Source organism: Orbicella faveolata, unplaced genomic scaffold (assembly GCF_042242905.1).
Source record: "Orbicella faveolata isolate gen_17 unplaced genomic scaffold, um_ofav_v1 contig_47, whole genome shotgun sequence".
NCBI lineage: Eukaryota > Metazoa > Cnidaria > Anthozoa > Scleractinia > Merulinidae > Orbicella > Orbicella faveolata.
Window position 1 is genome coordinate 7,498,084 of NW_028301577.1, and position 19,524 is coordinate 7,517,607.

Here is a 19,524-nt window from a genome sequence, read left to right on the forward strand (position 1 = left end):
AGTTGATTTAGTCTCATGCTAAATTCGACGAACCAAAACCAAAGCAAATCCATAAATGTCTTTTTAGAGGACAGTCTCTCATTGTGGGCAGTCTATACGTCTAACTGCTTCCATAGAAATAAAATTGTAAAGAAGTTTGAACGACGAAGTTTGCTTCGTTGGCAAATTCTTTTTAATGCCAGTACCATTGAAACGGCAACTTTTAAACGCAGGATTTTCAGACTGGCTAAAATAAATAAATTATTCCATTTTTCCATGGCGTTTCCAAGTTGTTCATGACTGCACAGGGAAGAGATTTCCCCTCGCCTTGCTCGTACATGACACAAGCACGTGAACAGCAGCTCCTCGCCAATTAGCAACGACAGTTAATGCTGACGTCAACGGATGCAATCAATGGGCATACTTGTGACTTATTTCCCCTTAATTGGAGATATTCCTTACATAGAATGGGTATAAATCGCCGGATAATCGTACAGAAAAAGCTGTAAATCTTTCCACGAAAGAGAGAGCTGCGACAGAGCGCGACACTTGAAAAGGTACGACGTCTGGTCGCCAGTTATACAACAAAAGGAGGCTTTTTAATGAAACATCGCTAATACAGTAAACTGCAGTGCTGACAGAAACGTAAGTGCCTCTCAGTTCTTTTCTTGCTTTAAAACGGACTCTGGTTCTCGAACGACATTCGCGAGTATCAGCACGACCTTCATAGAGTGCACATCCATTTGCATTCTATTTCCCTTCTTCACCGGATCCCAGTCCTCATTTGTATCTTTATGTTGCAGCTAGTAATAATTATTTCGATGTTTCATGTATCTACTTGTTGTTGCATTGCTTGCCCAGTCCCCTATACCTCGTCTTCCCTAACCTCCGTTCTAGCTGGCCACCCACTTGTCTAACTAAAATAAAGGTCAAACGGAAAAAAAAAAACACGTGATCGGCCGTTTTACTACTTTTATGAGAGTATGGAGTATCGTTGGACCAGGACAGAGTCTTTCAGTCAAAACTGTTAGATTGTAAGTTTGATAAACATTATTCAAGTTTAATCAGGTTTTTCCTCGGACCAGAAGCCAAAATCTATCACTTCGCTTTGAAACCAAAACAACTCTAAAACCCGATAATCTTCTGAGCACCGCAGTCATGATATATAGACGAGTACCACTCTCTTCCCCTCCACCTTTGGTTAGGGTATGGGACCTACACCTTAACCCGCAATCAATGAGGAATTTCCAAACTTCTATGTGCCATTTTAATAGAGCAAATTCACTCAGCGAGAGCGATAGGTTGTCTTCATGCAGGAATTATTCTCCCACCGTGAAATTCGTCCTTGTAATAATAGTGAGAATTTGGAATTGTTTGATCAAGAAAAAAAAAAACATATTTAGATATAGCGATCGCAAAAAAAAAAAAGAAAACGGTTAAGCAAGGTGGGGTCCGACAAGTTGTTTGTTTTGAGTTGGCCGGCCAGCATCACGACATGAACCTCGTAAATCGTGTTAATAGGATGAAATTTGATTGCCACTTCCCTTCGTATGTGAGTCGGATTTTACTGTTTAAGAGTCTCTTTCCTGCTAAAAGAGTTTTAATTTGATATCCGGTACAAATATGCGAAGTCATGGCTTTGCCCAGTTAAGCAACGAATTTAACCCACGTACGCTTGTCAGTGATTCGTTAACACAGGGCATAGAGTAGGGCACCGCACCGGACTCGAGAGAGCGGCGGAAATCGAGCCTGGGCATAAAGATGAACGCGGTAAAAGTTGTTTGTTTTGATGGCTTCAAATTACAAAGGCACAAGACGATCACGAGAATTTTGGAAAAACCACAAAATGCTTTTGTCAATATGTGGTTCTTACGGCTCTGACATTGAGATGGAAGAGTGAATTTCTCGCCAAGAAAAGAATTCTCGAACATGCGGAACGTTAATTATACTTTATGTGGTATACTGAAATGTTCAGTTGTCGCGATAATCACATGGCCAGCAATTTTTTGGCGGAAATTCAATTGCGACCGATGCAATTTATCTTTCCGTTTCATGGTCAGTTACTTTCACTGGGAAAAAGTTCATTTCTTTTTTGACGTATAAGCCCAATTTTTCATCGGAATCCTCGTGTGTTTGGCTGGGTTCACGGCATTGACACGTGACAACTCAGCAAAACACAGCATTGTCCGCGTAGTGGAATGGGCACTAGTATCCGTGTGGTGCGATAAGCAACTATTTTTAAGAACCGAAGCTTTTGGCCAGAAATTTTTGAGGGAAAAGTCGTCTTATTCTTTAGAGACTATGAATCTTCATAGCACCGTGCCGTTGGGAAACCAAGAAAACCTCTGGGACTCGTTTATCACCATTTTATTCTTCTGCCGATCTTGTGTAAAAATAAAAGAATACGAAATGGACTATGCCGACAAAATGTCATATTATCTGTCCTATCATGACTTTGATGGCGTTGAAGTAAGTTTTCAACCAGATTGCTGGCCATTAAGATACACATAACGTCTTGCAGAAATGTTACTAGCCTCGAACACACGGCTAGTGCTGTTTTTGTTGTTTTATGGCTAGTTTTGCCGTTTAGAGAAAGAAAGAATTTTTACGGTTTGGTTAAAGACATATGAGTGTATTGGGTTTTCAAATTTTCAACCCACAAAATTGTATTCTTTTCAAAATCCCAGCCTCGGGTTTATTCTTAAAATATTCTTAAAATTTCGCAAATTTCAGCCTAGATATTCTTATAAAATATACTCTCATAGAAAAAATTGATAGTTCGTTTTGGAAAAGTTATTTGGCCGTGGTTTTCCTTTCAATTTGACCAATATAAACATTGCACCACTAAAAATAGTACGAAATCAATAACAGATAAGCAGGACAATTGAGTTAAATAAATATGCTTTGTGGTCTCCCAACAAGAATAGTGGAATGATACATTTCTGGACAAAAAGATGATCGCTCACCAACGCTCAACCGACCAAAAAAAGTAACAACTCTTAGTGACATAAACATATCTCTGATCGTCCTGGTCTAGTTGTCTCCCTAGTTGCCGTCCTTTGAATGGGCGAAAGTCGAGGTAGTCTGGGTGAATCTTCTAAGGAACATGGGATCATGGGAAGGAAGAACGGCTCGATGTTCAATGGAACTCTCAAGAGACGGGGTACAGGTCAGCCTCGTCTTCGTTTTAAGGTGACTCCGGCAGAGTAACTGTTCCTGCTTGAAATAATATTTCTACCTTTGCACAGTTGAGAGACGACGAAGAAACGGGACCTGCCTTATTTTGGAGGCTAGCGAACACGTTTGTGCGTTTCACATGTAATTTTCATCACAGGACATAGCACGTCAATCGTTATAAATACCAGTCGACTCTCGATAACTCGAACCTTTGCTATTAAACTCGAACCTCGCGGTAACTCAAACCAAAATCGGTTTCCCCTGGATTACCGTCATACATTTACTGTAATTTTACCCTCGGTAACTCGAGCCCTCGATAACTCGAACCTCCCGCTAACTCGAACCATGTCTGTCAATACGTGACAAGTCAAAACAAACAGTGTACTTTAGTCCAAAACATTAAATTTATTTTGAAGCAGCCGTGTCAGTGAACTTTTTCCTCTCTTTTACATTACACAACGTGTCAGTTCAGTTCAGGTTCCGCTAGTTTTCACAAAAAAAAAAGGAAATCGCATGAGCATTGTACCAGTAGCCCGACATTGTTCTCTTTAAAAAAAAAAAAAAAACTTGTAAAGTCCACAGTTCCTGGACTTCTCCCTGCTGCTTTCCTTTGTTTTTCACATTACGTTATGTTCCGATTTATACAGTAATTTAGAGACGTATTGTTTTATTTTCACTCGACTTCTCAATTCTGTAATTAAATTTGATTAAAATGTACACTGCATGAATAGAAAAACATTCAACACCGTTTTTTCCTTATTTCCGGTCATTTGTTCTCAACTCCCAATAACTTGAACCTTTTTCAATTTCCCTCGAAGGGTCGAGTTATCGGAAGTCGACTGAACTATGAGTTCTTCTTTGTTCTGTGGGCTCCCAGCTGGGATGATTCAATGAATGTTTGCAGCCAAAAAATTGACAGTCACATGAACATACGTCGGTCAAATCAAGTTATTTCAAGTCGCATATGTAAACCCGTCAAATTACACACAAGGTCACAAGGGGTGATTTGAAAAAACCCGAACGCAATGGGGTGGCCCTGGGGAAGGCTCGGGTGCTCGAAAAAAAAAATAGTAGCAAAAAAAAAAAAAAAAACGTCCGTGAACAGTCTACGTAAGTCCAAGGGCACTCCTGCACGAGACGCTATAGCTCGCACGAGACAAGAAAAAAAAACATAGCTAATAAAGATGGAAAGAACTACTTTTACTTGAGAGAAAGAAACTTGCTACTTTGGTAAGTCTTTCGATGGTTTTTTTTTGTTTTTTTTGCCCAGTTCTTAGTCTAAGGCCTCATCCACACTACGCCGGAGAAAGTTTAAAAACGGCGTTTTCGATCACTCCGAAAAAAACATCAAACGTTCATTTTGACTTCCACAGTACTCCGGAGAAATTTGAAAACGCAACAATCAAGATCATTTGGATTTGTGTTTGAGGAAAACTCGGTCAGGAAAATCACGTGAGTATCGTAATGTCATCGTTTTCGAAAAGCTCCGTTTTTAAAATGCTTTCCATCCACTCTAAAATGCAAAGCTGGTGTTTTTAAATTCTTCCGGTTTAATTTAAAGAGCGTTTTTGAAAAGCAGTCCGTTTTCGTGACAGATTAGTGTGGACGGTAGGTCTAACTGTTAAAATAAAGCTGCGTTTTCAAATTTCTCCAGCGTAGTGTGGACGAGACTTTAGAAAATACATAATAATATTGCGGGTTCTTTTTTGAAAAAACAAAAGCTCTAAAGAGCTTTTCGTGCAACTTGAAAGATATTGTAGAAGAAAAATCTATCAAAACAAACGACAACTGATGGTGTTTCCAGCGAACAGGCTCGTATGATATATCGGACACGAAAGTTCCACGCCTCTTATTTCCCGCCCTTTAGATCCGCACGTGCAAAGTACACGTGCAGATGGTAATTCTTGGACTGGGTGAGCTTTGCACAAAGAAATTGTCACGACTTTGAAACAAAGTAAGATTAATTTTAACTTTGATGTCATGAACGGCAAAGGTAAATGCGAGCTGATAAAAGCCGCAGTGTTGTTTTGGAGCGGACACACGAAGTTTCCATCTTGACAAGCAAGTGTTGCACTCAAACTAATTTGTTGCTTTTCACAGATGGATTACAGAGCTACCTTAAAAGGAAGATTGGGCGCAAAATGGCGCCGCCGATCCGTGGCAGAAAGGCTATTGCGTCGTGCAATTGGCGAAAAAGGAAGCTTGAGTGAAAAGGGAAACCTGGAGTTTCAGAAGATATGGGAATATTTCACAAATGGATCTTTATTAATCCCTTCTGTACGAAATTATTTTAACACTCATTTCACGAAAACGATATCAGATAATGATGAAATAACTTCATCCAAGATATGGCAAAGAAAGAAGCATTCCCAACCAACGCCGATCTGCAAGAAACAGACCGAGGAACACAAGCGACTGGAACTAGACAAGATCGACTCCAACAAGAGCTGGAAACAATGGGGGCCTTACTTGTCCGAGAGGCAATGGGGCACAGTACGTGAAGACTATTCCGACGATGGCAACTGGTAAGCAATTTTTACTCTTTTTTTCTGTCTTAAATACTTGATATGCCATTGCATAGTTTTGCTCAGTTTTTGGCTTGCGTGGATCTGAAGTAGATAAGGCTTAAAAGGTGTCTGAGTTTTAGGAACGCCCGATTGTTAACCGAGAACGCAAGTTTATACCAAACAACTGTTGATGGCTGAATTCATTGAAAAAGCCACACCTCTCTCAGCAAGCCCGTCAAGACATTTCGTGTTTACATAAACATCGTGTTAAACAGCAATCATTCGGCATGACTTTGAAATCTGAACAGTAATAAGAAAACGGAGAAAAACAAAAATTGTATTCCGATACAACTCTCTTTAATGTTCTTTACACGTTTGCTCTAATATGCTTAGAGGAATTTCGCCCTAGATCAAGACGATCATATTGAACCTTTATTTTCCTGAACCTGCTTCTATTAACTTGTACCGTGGTTCAGTCATTTCAAAAGCTACGTTTTTCATCTTCAAAAGTTTACTTCGAAGAGACATTTTCAAGCACGAGGCCAGAACTCGCATTATAGAATTCCACCCAATTGTTTCTTCTCAGGAAATCAGCTTAAATCAGATATTTAATGTTTTTTTTCTTTTCGTGCCAAACAGCTGCAGAAAGTTTTTTTTATGTTTTGCTACTTTGCCCTATACATAGGGGACTTTTTAAATGTTAGGCTGCGTTACCCATCCTTGTTTGCTGGGCGTTAGCGTCTCGGAGACACTAAAAGCTTGATCAATGTAATGGCTGAGAGGCCCAAAGCCGATTTAATAAAACAAATTTCAAATTATTACTGGGATAGATACATTTTTATGAGTCAATTAAATTTGTAAAGGTGAAGGCACAACACGCGCATTAAAATAAACTTGACGAGGGGAGGAGATGGGATGTCAAGAGAAAAGTGACATACACAGAAAAGAACCTAGACTGAATCTGGCACGCGAGTTCCAATAGAGCTCAATAAATGGAACCCCAACACCCCTCACAGCGAGCCGGCCGCGTGCCTTTCGTTCAGAACACTCAGGCCTGACTATGAAGTCTGAACAGTGATAAGAAACAAAGAGAAAAACATAAGCATTCTCACTGATTTGTGAGCAAATATTTCTCTTTTCACAAAAGTTTACTTTAACAAAAAGCTCTCGTTTCCTGCTAAGTTCAACAGAATGTTATGTAATGTCTGATTCTGCCAAAACTTACCGCAGAAAACAACATTACGTGAGGCCTCGTTACTGATGTTTTCCTCGTGTAATCCTCATTAAGAACACGCGATCAAGAACTCCTAAAATATAAGAACCTTCTCCGCCAAATAAACTTTGTTTTCACATTAACGATTTCCGGTTACAGAAATCACACTATCATCGGCCCATTCTTGAACAGTCATTAGGCCACTTGAACTGAATGACATCGCTCATTCACGACAAATGCGCTTAGAACACCAAGATGAAGCAGAAAATGAAGATGAAGTAAATTGTTACAGAAAGAGTGGATTGCAATAACTTTTTATTCGTTTTTTCAAGCAGAAAAGGCAGCAAGATTTAAAAACATCTGGCAGACTTCACTTCTTCCATTTGAGATCTAATCCCCTAGCGCTGCATGCGTTACTCAGGAAACCATCAGTAGTGCACGTGCATTTTTCGCACGCATCACGTAGCACTTATTCAAACGAGTTCCAAACTTCAAGGGAAAATCCCCCTAAACCATGCTGGTACTTTTTAACATGACTAGACCATTATTTTTAGGTTTCCAATGATGTAAACTGTCTTTAGACTTTTGACTTAGAAATAGTAGATTGCAATGACTTTTTTTATTGATCTTTCCAAGAATAAATGCCAGAATTTGATAACGTCTCGCAGACTTCACTTCTAGTTCAATTTGGGATCAAACACTCGTCGAGCGCTGCATGCGTTATTCAAGAAAATCATCTTAATAGCTTTCCGTAGTCCACGTGCATTATTCATGCATATCACGAAGCCTTTATCAACCTTGTTCCAAATTACAAGGGAAATTCCCCTAAACCATGTTGATACGTTTTATTAATATGACTAGACTATTATTTTTAACAAGGCTACCACTGATGTAAAACTGTCTTTTGGCTTTTGACTTTTCGACTAAGAGAAAGAGTAGATTGTAATAACTTTTTATTGGTCTTTCCAAGAGAAAAGGACAGAATTTGATGACGTCTTGAAGACTCCTTCAGTTTGAAATTAAATCTCTGTGTGCTGTATGCGTTACCTCATGGAAACCATAGTAGTGCACGTGTAAGGGAAAAGCTCTGGGAACGAGGTGCCATTATTTGAAGGTTTCCGTGACTTTTCGACTACATTTCCGCGATGGCGCCTCGTGCATAGTGATGTGAGTAAACCCTCGTGTTTGCAAGTGGTGTGTGGATGGCCTAAGGTGGCAATGAAAGTGAAAAAACAAACAGTGATTTAGTCAAAGCGGAATTAAAGTTCAGTTTTTCACTTATCGAGCACACAATCAAGCATTGCGTGCAGGAAATGTCCACGTGATTCGGCATGAATTGACTTACTAGTTTTAAAATTAACGAATTTAATTTCAACAACAAACTCATCCAGGCATTATCATGTGACAACCTCGGATTTTTTTCAGCTGGGACTATTTCCCTCATGATCACGCCCGATCACGTGCTTATCGGTGGGGAGAGGATGGTTTGCTAGGAATCACGGACCAGGAGTGTCGACTATGTTTTGGTTTGTGTTTGTGGAATGAGAAAGATCCCATTCTGAAAGAAAGACTCTTTGGACTCACTGGAAACGAGGGTAAGGAAAGTGTTTATTAAAGATTAAATTAATGTAGCACCGTGTTATCTGAATTCTGAATAAAAAAAACTGTGCATCTTCATGTTACAATAATTTTCCTCTCTTCTGACACAAACCTGTGTTTCACACTCAACAATAAACTCTGCTCTCAGATTACATCAGAAGCGTCATTTTCTGCTGGTAATCTTCTACATTTGGAAAAACAGTGTGACAGTTGTGTTATTCTTTGATTTGTTCCTTGACATGAAACCCCATCTGTGTCCTGAAACACACGAAATAATAATATTCAACTATGTCCAGCATTAGCGTTCGCTATCGTTTCAACACAATTAAAGCCGAAAAAGGATCAAAAATAAAACAAGAGCTGAAAAGACGCTATTATTGAAATCCACTACAGTAATAGCCCATTTCCGAGTGCCCTAAGCCTCTCCACCAACACGAGGCCTGGTACACAATCATTCGTATGAAAATGAGTTTAATTTGCATGTGAATGAAATCTCCTTTTCATATGAAAGGATGGGCACCAAGACTCGCTTTGAAAAAGAGGCTTAGCAATCATTAACTTGTTATTCATGTGTCAGGTAACCATGGTGAGGACGTGAAGGAATGTTACTACTATCTGGACTCCACTCCAACTCATTCTTACATGAAGGCCCTGTACAAATACCCACAGAATGAATATCCTTATGACTTAATTGTCAGCGAGAACAGAGAAAGAACAAAGCAGGAACAAGAGTTTGAACTGGCTGATACTGGTGAGTGTGATTGTAAAAGCTTGTACCAAATAAATAGCGAAAATAGAAAACGTATTTGCGAAAAGAAGAGAGAGAGAAGAAAACCAAAGTAATCAAAATATGCCGAGACCCGGGATTATTCAGAACTCAAGCGAGTTCTCCGGATTTGAACCAGGGACCTTCAGATCTTCAGTCTGACGCTCTCCCAACTGAGCTATCTCGGCAGCTGATGGACTATTTGAAAAGATGGCAAGTGATGACAACACTTTTGAAAGGCAAACCCAAAGGCAAATATAAAAAGCGAAACTCTGAAAATTGGTCCCTTAGTTGAATAATGAAACGATGTGGAATGGTCAAGATACCTGCAACTAATTGCCTGACTGTCTGTTCCTTTCTCACTGTAGGCGTATTTGAGGAGGGACGCTATTGGGACATTTTTGCAGAGTACTCAAAGAACACTCCTGATGATGTGCTTATCAAAATCACCGTAGCCAACCGCGGACCGGAAACAGCGCGGGTGCATGTGCTACCGACCTTGTGGTTCAGGAACACGTGGAGCTGGAGCTGTGATCACGAGGCGTGTACATGCGGCACTGAACCGGAAGAATGCATGACGAAACCAAAGTTGATCCAAACGCAACCTGGTGTTGTGGCATGTCATCACGACACGTTGGGAAAATACTTTTTTACTGTGGACTCTGGCCAGGAAGGACACCGACCGGAAATGATTTTCACAGAAAATGAAACAAATTTTAAGGTAAAATGGAGCCCGATGACTTGTTGTTACGAAGAGAAAGAACAAAAACAAAATCAATGATACCAAACAATCTTTTAGTATTCATTCCATGTACATTCAAACTGATCAACACAGATAACTTTTAAACTTGGAGAAGCTCTTATTGTCTATCCACACAATATTTACCTTTCACTTTCTAGTGAGGAGGGTGTATCCACATTGCCAGTCACTGTACATGTTTTAATTTTTTTCAGACACCAATATAAAAGGACCAAAGCCTTGCATGTGTATTAACTCTATTACAGAGTTCAAAATATCTAATCTAATCTTAGTGGTCTTTGATGTTCATTTTTTTTTTCGCTACTTTTTCAGTCTTTAAGAAGACTTCACCCTCTGAGTTTGACATAGTATAGCCTATACTATCGCCTAAAAAATTGATTTAAAGAACAACATTCTATCATTTAAAAATTTCCTTGTATTTTTTCTTCCTGTTTATTTTTATCAGAAACTCTACAACACAGTTAACAGCTCATCGTACACAAAAGATGCATTTCATCGCTACCTCATTGACGGCAAAGCCGATGCAGTTAATCCCCTCAAAAGGGGCTCCAAGATGGCAGCGCATTACGTCCTTACGGTCCCCTCTGGAGGACGGCACATAATTCGTTGTCGCCTTTCAGCCTGCGATGACAGAATTCCTCCGTCTGTTAGGGAGAATGGTTTTGATGAAATGGTCACCAGGAGGAAAAACGAAGCTGATGAATTTTACAAGACTGTTATACCTGGTGATAACCGTTTTTATGTAGTTTTGTGTTTTCCAAATTCAGTGAAAACAAGACTGGAACCCAAAAGAGCGTAAGCTGATACCACCCTTGCGTGATGCACTTAAAGTGTTGCGTGACACTGTGTGAGCATTTTGTTGATTTTCTTGTTTTTTTTTTTTTTTTTCTGTCATTAGAGTCCCTGTCAGACGAAGAGGTGATAGTGTCGCGCCAGTCCTACGCAGGATTGCTATGGAGCAAACAGTTTTATTACTACGTGGTTGATGAATGGCTTAAAGGCGATCCTAACATGCCTTGCCCGCCTCGTAACCGTCTTAATGGACGGAACTCAGAATGGAAATATCTGCATAACAAAGATGTGATTTCTATGCCTGACAAATGGGAATACCCATGGGTAAGTTTCACCTTGAAATTCAGGTCTAGTCTTTTGCCTAACGGTGTCTTTTCAACAAGATTTATCTCTTTCTTCTCTGTGTATATTGAGAAAATTTCAGCCCACAAAACTAGCCAAAAATAGCGATTCCCTTTCTGCCGCCCCTCCCCTTAGAGGCGCGCTGGCCTCATGGTTGGTGCGATCGCCTCCGGATTGAGCGGTCCTGGTTCGAGCCCTGGCCGTGGACACTGTATTATGTTTTAGGGAAAGACACTTTATATGCACAGTGCCTCTCTCCACCCAGGTGTAGAAATGGATACTGGGGGAGGGAACCCGTCGATGGACCAGCATTCCATCCAGGGAGGAGGAGTAGAAGCGCTGACCTGATGGGCCACTTGATGGGCCACTTTACTTTCTTTTACCCCCCTCCTCAACCCCCCCCCCCCCCAACCCCCCACCCAACGAAAGCTGGGCCCTCCGAAATTCACCAAAGGATAAACAACTAATGTTACCCTTGTCCTCTTACTTTATCGAGTACGCCTCCTGGGACTTAGCCTTCCACATGCTTCCCTTCTGCAAAGTCGACCCTGAGTTTGCCAAAGACCAGTTGTTACTGTTCCTACGCGAGACATACATGGCACCAAACGGACAGATTCCCGCGTACGAGTTCGCGTTCAGTGACGTCAATCCACCAGTGCACGCGCTGGCCTGTTACCGAGTGTACGAACTGACCGGGAGGTCTGGAGAGAAGGACACTGTCTTCCTTGCGAAATGCTTTCAGAAACTTCTTCTAAACTTTACTTGGTAAGCCATGAAAACCAATTGTAGGTTGTATGAAAACCCTTGAAATGTGGAAGTTAAATAAGACCTTTATTTGTTGTGTAAACAAAGCACTAATGTGAATCAAAACAATCACAAGCTCAGTTCTGATCAAAATGAAAATTCTAACTTCCCTTGGTTAGGTGTGTGAATGATCGAGTTACGATACCACATATTCAACAAACAAGCACTTTGAACGATGTACCTGCCCCTTAGTTACAAGGCGTTTGATCATGATTTTAGTACCGAGGCTAATTTCCTCTCTAGCTAATTTTTAGGAGACGGTTCTTTGTAAGGCCTGATTAGTCATTTAGCGATCAATAAATGATTTGTAGTAAATGACTTACCGTGTAATAGTTAATTACCAATTAGAAGATGGTGTTCTGTGTTCAATAGCGGGTATGCAATAGTTATATTCTAATGTGAGTTTCTCTGAAGGTGGGTAAACCAGAAGGACCCTGAAGGGAAGAACATTTTTGGAGGAGGATTTCTTGGTCTTGACAACATTGGTGAGTATCACACAACACTTTTGACCGATCTTCTCTGATATCTCTGCTACGGATCTTAATCGTTGGTTTACTTTTATTCTTTTCAGGGTGTTTTGACAGATCTAAGCCTCTCCCCCCAGGAGACCGCCTTTGCCAGGTTAAGAAACAGTCTATTTTTAACATAGTTCCTTGTAAGGCCATACTTGATCAATATACTTCTTGTAATAGAGTGCACACAAGCGTAATTAAGGTCTACAAGTTAATTGCTTGAACAAGACTTTGAAGTTCCAAAACGGTTTAAGACGACTAAAACTCTGCCCGGTTCCGAAGCCTTTATTCTCAGCTTGGTTTTATCATAGTTAATAGAGGGAAATGGTTAGGAAACTTGGAAAAGTTCTTTGTTGTATGTTTTTGTTTGCTATTTTGGGGATTGAGCCTGCACAAATCCTGGCAAAATGCAAAAGGTGGTTATGTGTGCTCATACAACTAACCAATAGAAGCATTGCGATTATGTAATTCATGCATAGTTAATAAGCATAAGACAAAAGATGTGCAGGGTCAAGGACCTTCCAACATAAATCGTAGACTGTTTGTCTGCTTCTTTGATGTTTACCAGCCTTCCTAACCATTTTCCTCCATTAACTATGGTTTTATAGATCCAAATCAAATCAAATAAATCAATTTTTTTATAACAGGCTGACGGCACAGCATGGATGGCCATATATTCTGTTGTGATGCTTAACATCTCTTTAGAGCTCGCTCTTAATGACGCCGCCTACGAAGACATTGCTGTCAAGTTCCTGGAACATTTCACCCGCATCGCGGACGCCATTAATCAAATGTCGGACGGGTTTGGACTCTGGGATCCTGAGGACGGATTCTATTACGATCACTTCCACAGAGGAGAGGAGTTTTTTCCTCTGCGCGTGCGTAGCTTGGTTGGCCTGGTTCCTCTGCTGGCCTGTTGGGTGTTGGATGGCAAGTATCTGGGTAAACTTCCTGGATTCAGAAGCCGGTTAAACTGGTTTATGGAAAACAGGAAAGACCTAGCCTCACAGGTATTAAGAAGTATAACCATTTAGTTGTTCCCTAAATCTTAGTTGTTCTTTTTCTATGTACTCTACTCTATATACTCTACTTAATTAACTCGACTTAACTATCTAGTGAGCCAACTCTTCTTCATTGCTCTGCTTCTACCCACTGATGACTTCTCTACGCCTCTCCCCTCCACCTTGCTCTCCCCTCCACTCTACTCTACTCTACTTTACTCTACTGCACTCTACTCTACTCTAGTCTAATTTACTCTACTCTAATCTACTCTACTCTACTGCACTCTACTCTACTCTAATCTACTCTACTCTACTCTGCTCTGCTCTGCTCTACTCTACTCTACTCTACTCTACTCTACTCTACTCTACCCTACTCTACTCTACTCTACTCTATTCTACCTTGCTGTACTCTACTCTACTCTACTCTACCTTGCTGTACTCTACTCTACCTTGCTGTACTCTACTCTACTCTACTCTAATCTACTCTACTCTACTCTACTCTACTGCACTCTACTCTACTCTACTGCACTCTACTCTACTCTAATCTAATCTACTCTACTCTACTGCACTCTACTCTACTCTACTCTAATCTACTCTACTGTACTGCACTCTACTCTACTGTACTGTACTGTACTCTACTGTACTCTACTGCACTCTACTCTACTACACTCTACTGTACTCTACTGTACTCTACTGTACTCTACTCTACTCTACTGCACTCTACTCTACTCTACTCTACTCTACTCTACTCTACTCTACTCTACTCTACTGCACTCTACTCCACTCTACTCTACTGCATTCTACTTTACTCTACTTTACTCTACTCTACTTTGCTGTACTCTACTCTACTCTACTCTGATCTAATCTACAGCACTCTAATCTACTCTACTCTACTCTGCTCTGCTCTGCTCTACTCTACTCTACTCTACTCTACTCTACTCTACTCTACTCTACTCTATTCTACCTTGCTGTACTCTACTCTACTCTACTCTACCTTGCTGTACTCTACTCTACTCTACTCTAGTCTACTCTACTCTAATCTACTCTACTCTACTCTACTCTACTCTACTGCACTCTACTCTACTCTACTGCACTCTACTCTACTCTAATCTAATCTACTCTACTCTACTGCACTCTACTCTACTCTACTCTAATCTACGCTACTGTACTGCACTCTACTCTACTGTACTGTACTCTACTCTACTGTACTCTACTGCACTCTACTCTACTACACTCTACTGTACTGTACTGTACTCTACTGTACTCTACTCTACTGTACTCTACTCTAGTGCACTCTACTCCACTCTACTCTACTGCACTCTACTCCACTCTACTCTACTGCATTCTACTTTACTCTACTTTACTCTACTCTACTTTGCTGTACTCTACTCTACTCTAATCTAATCTACAGCACTCTACTCTACTCTACTCTACTCTACTCTACAGCACTCTACTCTACTCTACTGCACTCTACTCTACTGCACTCTACTCTACTCTAATCTAATCTACTCTACTCTAATCTACTCTACTCTACTGTACTGCACTCTACTCTACTCTACTCTACTCTACTGCACTCTGCTCTACTCTACTCTACTATACTCTACTATACTCTACTCTACTGCACTCTACTCTACTCTACTCTACTGCATTCTACTCTACTCTACTTTACTCTACTCTACTTTGCTGTACTCTACTCTACTCTACTCTACTTTGCTCTACTGTACTCTACTCTACTCTACTCTACTCTAATCTACAGCACTCTACTCTACTCTACTGCCCTCTACTCTACTGCCCTCTACTCTACTCTAATCTAATCTACTCTACACTAATCTACTCCACTGTACTGCACTCTACGCTACTCTACTCTACTGCACTCTACTCTACTCTAATCTAATTTACTCTACCCTAATCTACTCTACTCTACTGCACTCTACTCTACTCTACTCTACTCTACTCTGCTCTGCTCTGCTCTACTCTACTCTACTCTACTGTACTCTACCCTACTCTACTCTACTCTACTCTACTCTACTTTGCTGTACTCTACTCTACTCTAATCTAATCTACTCTACTCTAATCTACTCTACTCTACTGCACTCTACTCTACTCTACTGCACTCTACTCTACTCTACTCTACTCTAATCTACTCTACTGTACTGCACTCTACTCTACTGTACTGTACTCTACTGTACTGTACTCTACTGCACTCTACTCTACTGCACTCTACTGTACTGTACTGTACTCTACTGTACTCTACTCTACTGCACTCTACTCTGCTCTACTCTACTGCACTCTACTCTACTGCATTCTACTTTACTCTACTTTACTCTACTCTAATTTGCTGTACTCTACTCTACTCTACTCTAATCTAATCTACAGCACTCTACTCTACTCTACTCTACTCTACAGCACTTTACTCTACTCTATTCTACTGCACTCTACTCTACTCTAATCTAATCTACTCTACTCTACTGTACTGCACTTTACTCTACTCTACTCTACTCTACTGCACTCTGCTCTATTCTACTCTACTATACTCTACTATACTCTACTCTACTGCACTCTACTCTACTCTACTCTACTGCATTCTACTCTACTCTACTTTACTCTACTCTACTTTGCTGTACTCTACTCTACTCTACTCTACTTTGCTCTACTGTACTCTACTCTACTCTACTCTAATCTACAGCACTCTACTCTACTCTACTGCACTCTACTCTAATCTAATCTACTCTACACTAATCTACTCTACTGTACTGCACTCTACTCTACTCTACTCTACTCTACTGCATTCTACTCTACTCTACTTTACTGTACTCTACTCTAATCTACTGCACTCTACTCTACTCTACTTTACTCTACTCTACTCTACTCTACTCTACTCTACTTTGCTCTACTCTACTTTATTCTACTTTGCTCTACTCTACTCTACTCTACTGCACTCTACTCTACTCTACTCTACTCTACTCTACTCTACCCTACTCTACTGCACTCTACTCTACTCTACTCAACTCTACTGCCCTCTACCCTACTCTACTTTACTCTACTCTGCTCTACTCTACTCTAACTTACTCTTCTCTTCTCTACTCAAATCGACTCGACTCGACTCAAGTCGACGCCACGCCCCTCCACTTCCTCTGCCTAGTTGTAATACTTAATTCAGCCGAGCATTCACACAGGAATCCATGTGACTGTTTCACTATATTCAACGCCTCCTTCAATTTTGAGTTGAAGTTTCTTGTTTTTCAACAGATCGCCTCCTTGAATCCAAACGACGACTCATACCTCCTGGCGATTCCCTCCCGTGAACAGCTTCGTAGTTTGTTGTCGTACATGTTGGATGAAGATGAATTCTTGTCACCGTACGGTATCCGTTCTATGTCACGTTACCATGAAAAGTACCCCTACGAACTGGACATCGACGGTATCAAATACAAAGTGGATTATGTTCCAGGCGAGTCCAACACACACATGTTTGGCGGCAACAGTAACTGGAGGGGACCGATCTGGTATTGTGGTAAGTATCACGTAACATGTAGACTGGGATTCTTAAAGACGATCGAACAGAAGCGTCACAACGTAAAATCCAAAACGGCGCGGAGCAGAACATTCAAAAGACTCTATCTTTCTGCAAATAAAATCTCTTCTGGCGGACGATGGATTCAACTTTTCAGAAATGAGTGAAGGCTTCTTGTTAATTCACACCTGAATAGTGTTTCTTCTCCAAAAGCGACAAAACTAAACTAACTATTGCATTTTCCTCGCAGTCAACTATCTGATTGTTGAGGCACTCAAACGCTATGACTACTTCTATGGAACCAGTTTCATGGTCGAATGTCCAACCGGTTCTGGAAATCTGATGCGTCTCCGAGATGTGTCCATGGAACTTTCCCGTCGTTTGGTCTCTGTGTTTCTCCCAGACGAACTTGGCCACAGGCCCTGTCACGGAGTTGAGGAGCGATATGCAACAGACGAGGACTGGAACCAACTGGTGCTGTTCTACGAGTATTTTGAGGCGGAAACCGGAAGAGGATGTGGGGCCAGGTGAGTAAACTGCTACTGCATTGGCATTGGCTAACTTGAGAACATTAGCCTAATAATGATGATTTTTTTTGTTGGGGCGGGGGGGGGGGGGTTGGGGGGCGGGAAGCAGCTCTTGTAAGGTCTCACATGAATTGCTTGATACCCTTTGAGAGGACAATAGAACAAACAACAGAAACACTGCCCCTAGCCCCAAAATAATAACAGCTGCTATTACAAGATTAGGAGAGCTGATTTACTTCATTTGTTTTTTTTCTTTTTTTTTTTTGAAGTCTTGAATGGGTTTCTGATTTATTTCATTTCTCTCTTTTCAGTCATCAAACTGGTTGGACAGCTCTTGTGTCTTCGCTCTTCGATAAAATCGCCGTCGACAGAAACAGAAGCACCGTGATCGAGAATTTGACAAACCATTGACGAGCTTAAACAAAGCAAACCACAGCTAGGAAGGACAGTGAATCAGGGAAAGATACCTTAATATAAAATAATGGCCAGTTCCATCTATCAGGCGAGTCCGCGGGGAATAACGGTAGTTGCATTTATCATCTTGGACAGGATATTTGTTTTCATGAATACAACTGCTATGATTCCCTGCGGGAACGTCTCGTAGCGGGAATTGCCCATTGTTAATGTATAGTACAGGTTAATATGAAAAGCGACCGAATGTGAAAGTTTAAGTTTATTTTTGTAAAGCAATCGCTAAGTTCAATAGATTTGGATAACTGAGGATTGTATGGCTTGTGCCAGCTTAAGCCTCAGGTCAGGCTAGCTTTAAAAGCCTTTCGCTTCCTCCCAACTTGCTTCTCGTGTTATTTGAAAAAGTGGCATTTTTGTACAGTCTGCATGCGCAAGTAAAGATGGAAGTTAAAAGAAATTTTTTCAAAAATATTATATCTTCCAGTAATATAGATAGTCCGATCGAAAAAGTAACCAAAATTTGAACAACAAAATTAAAGAAAATAAAGTAATGCAAAACGAAATGACAATTTAAACAAAACATACTTTTTTTACAAAAGCTTTAAGCTTCGTTATTTTGAAGTATTCTTTTGTCGATGTTATTATGTTTTATCATGCTTACGTCTTCCCGACCATGCTGGGGAAGATATAATGATATTCTTATCTCTCTTTGATGTAAACTACATGGAATACCTCATATCAGAGAAATCTCTCCTTTAGATTTGTAGACGCTGGCGTCACGCCAAATAGTCTGCGCATGCTTAGTGTCAGTCTCGTACCCAGCCGTATTAGTTAAATAGATATTTCAGTGTAAACATAAAGAATAATTAAAGCTGGTCTTCAGCGACTTCAGCTATAAGAAACGTGTATTCGACAGATAGAGCTTTTTGAATCGTTTTGATATTACTCTACTCTTAGTAATTAGGTCCAGGCCACTACATAAGTTTACATTGTTTGGATAGATAAAAGATCTTTTCGTCATGTTCTTGCCGGACAAAATTGATTCTGCAAGTCACGCTTACCTTTTTAAATGTTGTGGCATTGACCTTTAAGGCGTAAATAATATCTTGAAATGATTCAATTGAATAAAATTCAGCATATACGTGCGATACTATTTTTGTTTCGGGGTATTATACAGTAGAATTGTTCACATAGATAGTGTGCAGACAATACTCGCGCCTTTTGTGTCAGCGCTTCCATATGGTAATTCATATTCATGATATTTTCACCTAACGAAACAAGCATTTGGAAGAGGATCAAAAATGAAAACGTTTCCTTCTTCTGAAGACTATGTTGTTTGTAATCTTTGCCCGAGAAGATGCAGAAGATATAACGAAAGGTCAGTTGGAAAGGTCTCAAGCAAGGACTTGTTTGTAATGAGACCCAGCTGAAGGTGAGCACTTCTTTCGGCCAAATGTTCGTTTTTTATTTCTAAATTATAAGATTATAAAGATGTTACTAATTCGGATTAACACACGCGCTTTCTCGGTTCGCCTTCAGTTGAGTATCGCCTCACTGACTTGAAACTCCACCGCAAGACAGTTTATTGTAATGACATAGAGAGTTTCAACACAGTCACCA

The 19,524-nt window shown here is 40.4% G+C and overlaps 1 protein-coding gene across 3 annotated transcripts; it reads left to right on the forward strand.

The window, feature by feature from the left end:
• Nucleotides 1-448: 448 nt before the first annotated feature.
• LOC110047244 (uncharacterized) lies at nt 449-19,057 on the forward strand. Of its 3 annotated transcripts, none has more exons than XM_089279038.1 (14): nt 449-624; nt 5,257-5,681; nt 8,302-8,471; nt 9,053-9,226; nt 9,610-9,962; nt 10,447-10,726; nt 10,900-11,117; nt 11,632-11,900; nt 12,354-12,424; nt 12,511-12,560; nt 13,099-13,461; nt 16,702-16,966; nt 17,217-17,493; nt 17,805-19,057. In XM_089279038.1, the coding sequence occupies exons 2-14, from the start codon at nt 5,257-5,259 to the stop codon at nt 17,902-17,904; spliced, it is 3,015 nt and encodes a 1,004-aa protein (XP_089135164.1). In that variant the 5' UTR covers nt 449-624; the 3' UTR covers nt 17,905-19,057. The 3 variants fall into 3 exon arrangements, with proteins under 3 accessions (XP_089135164.1, XP_089135166.1, XP_089135165.1); XM_089279040.1 differs by lacking the exon at nt 449-624 and adding an exon at nt 3,814-4,386; XM_089279039.1 differs by lacking the exon at nt 449-624 and adding an exon at nt 5,093-5,149.
• Nucleotides 19,058-19,524: the final 467 nt, after the last annotated feature.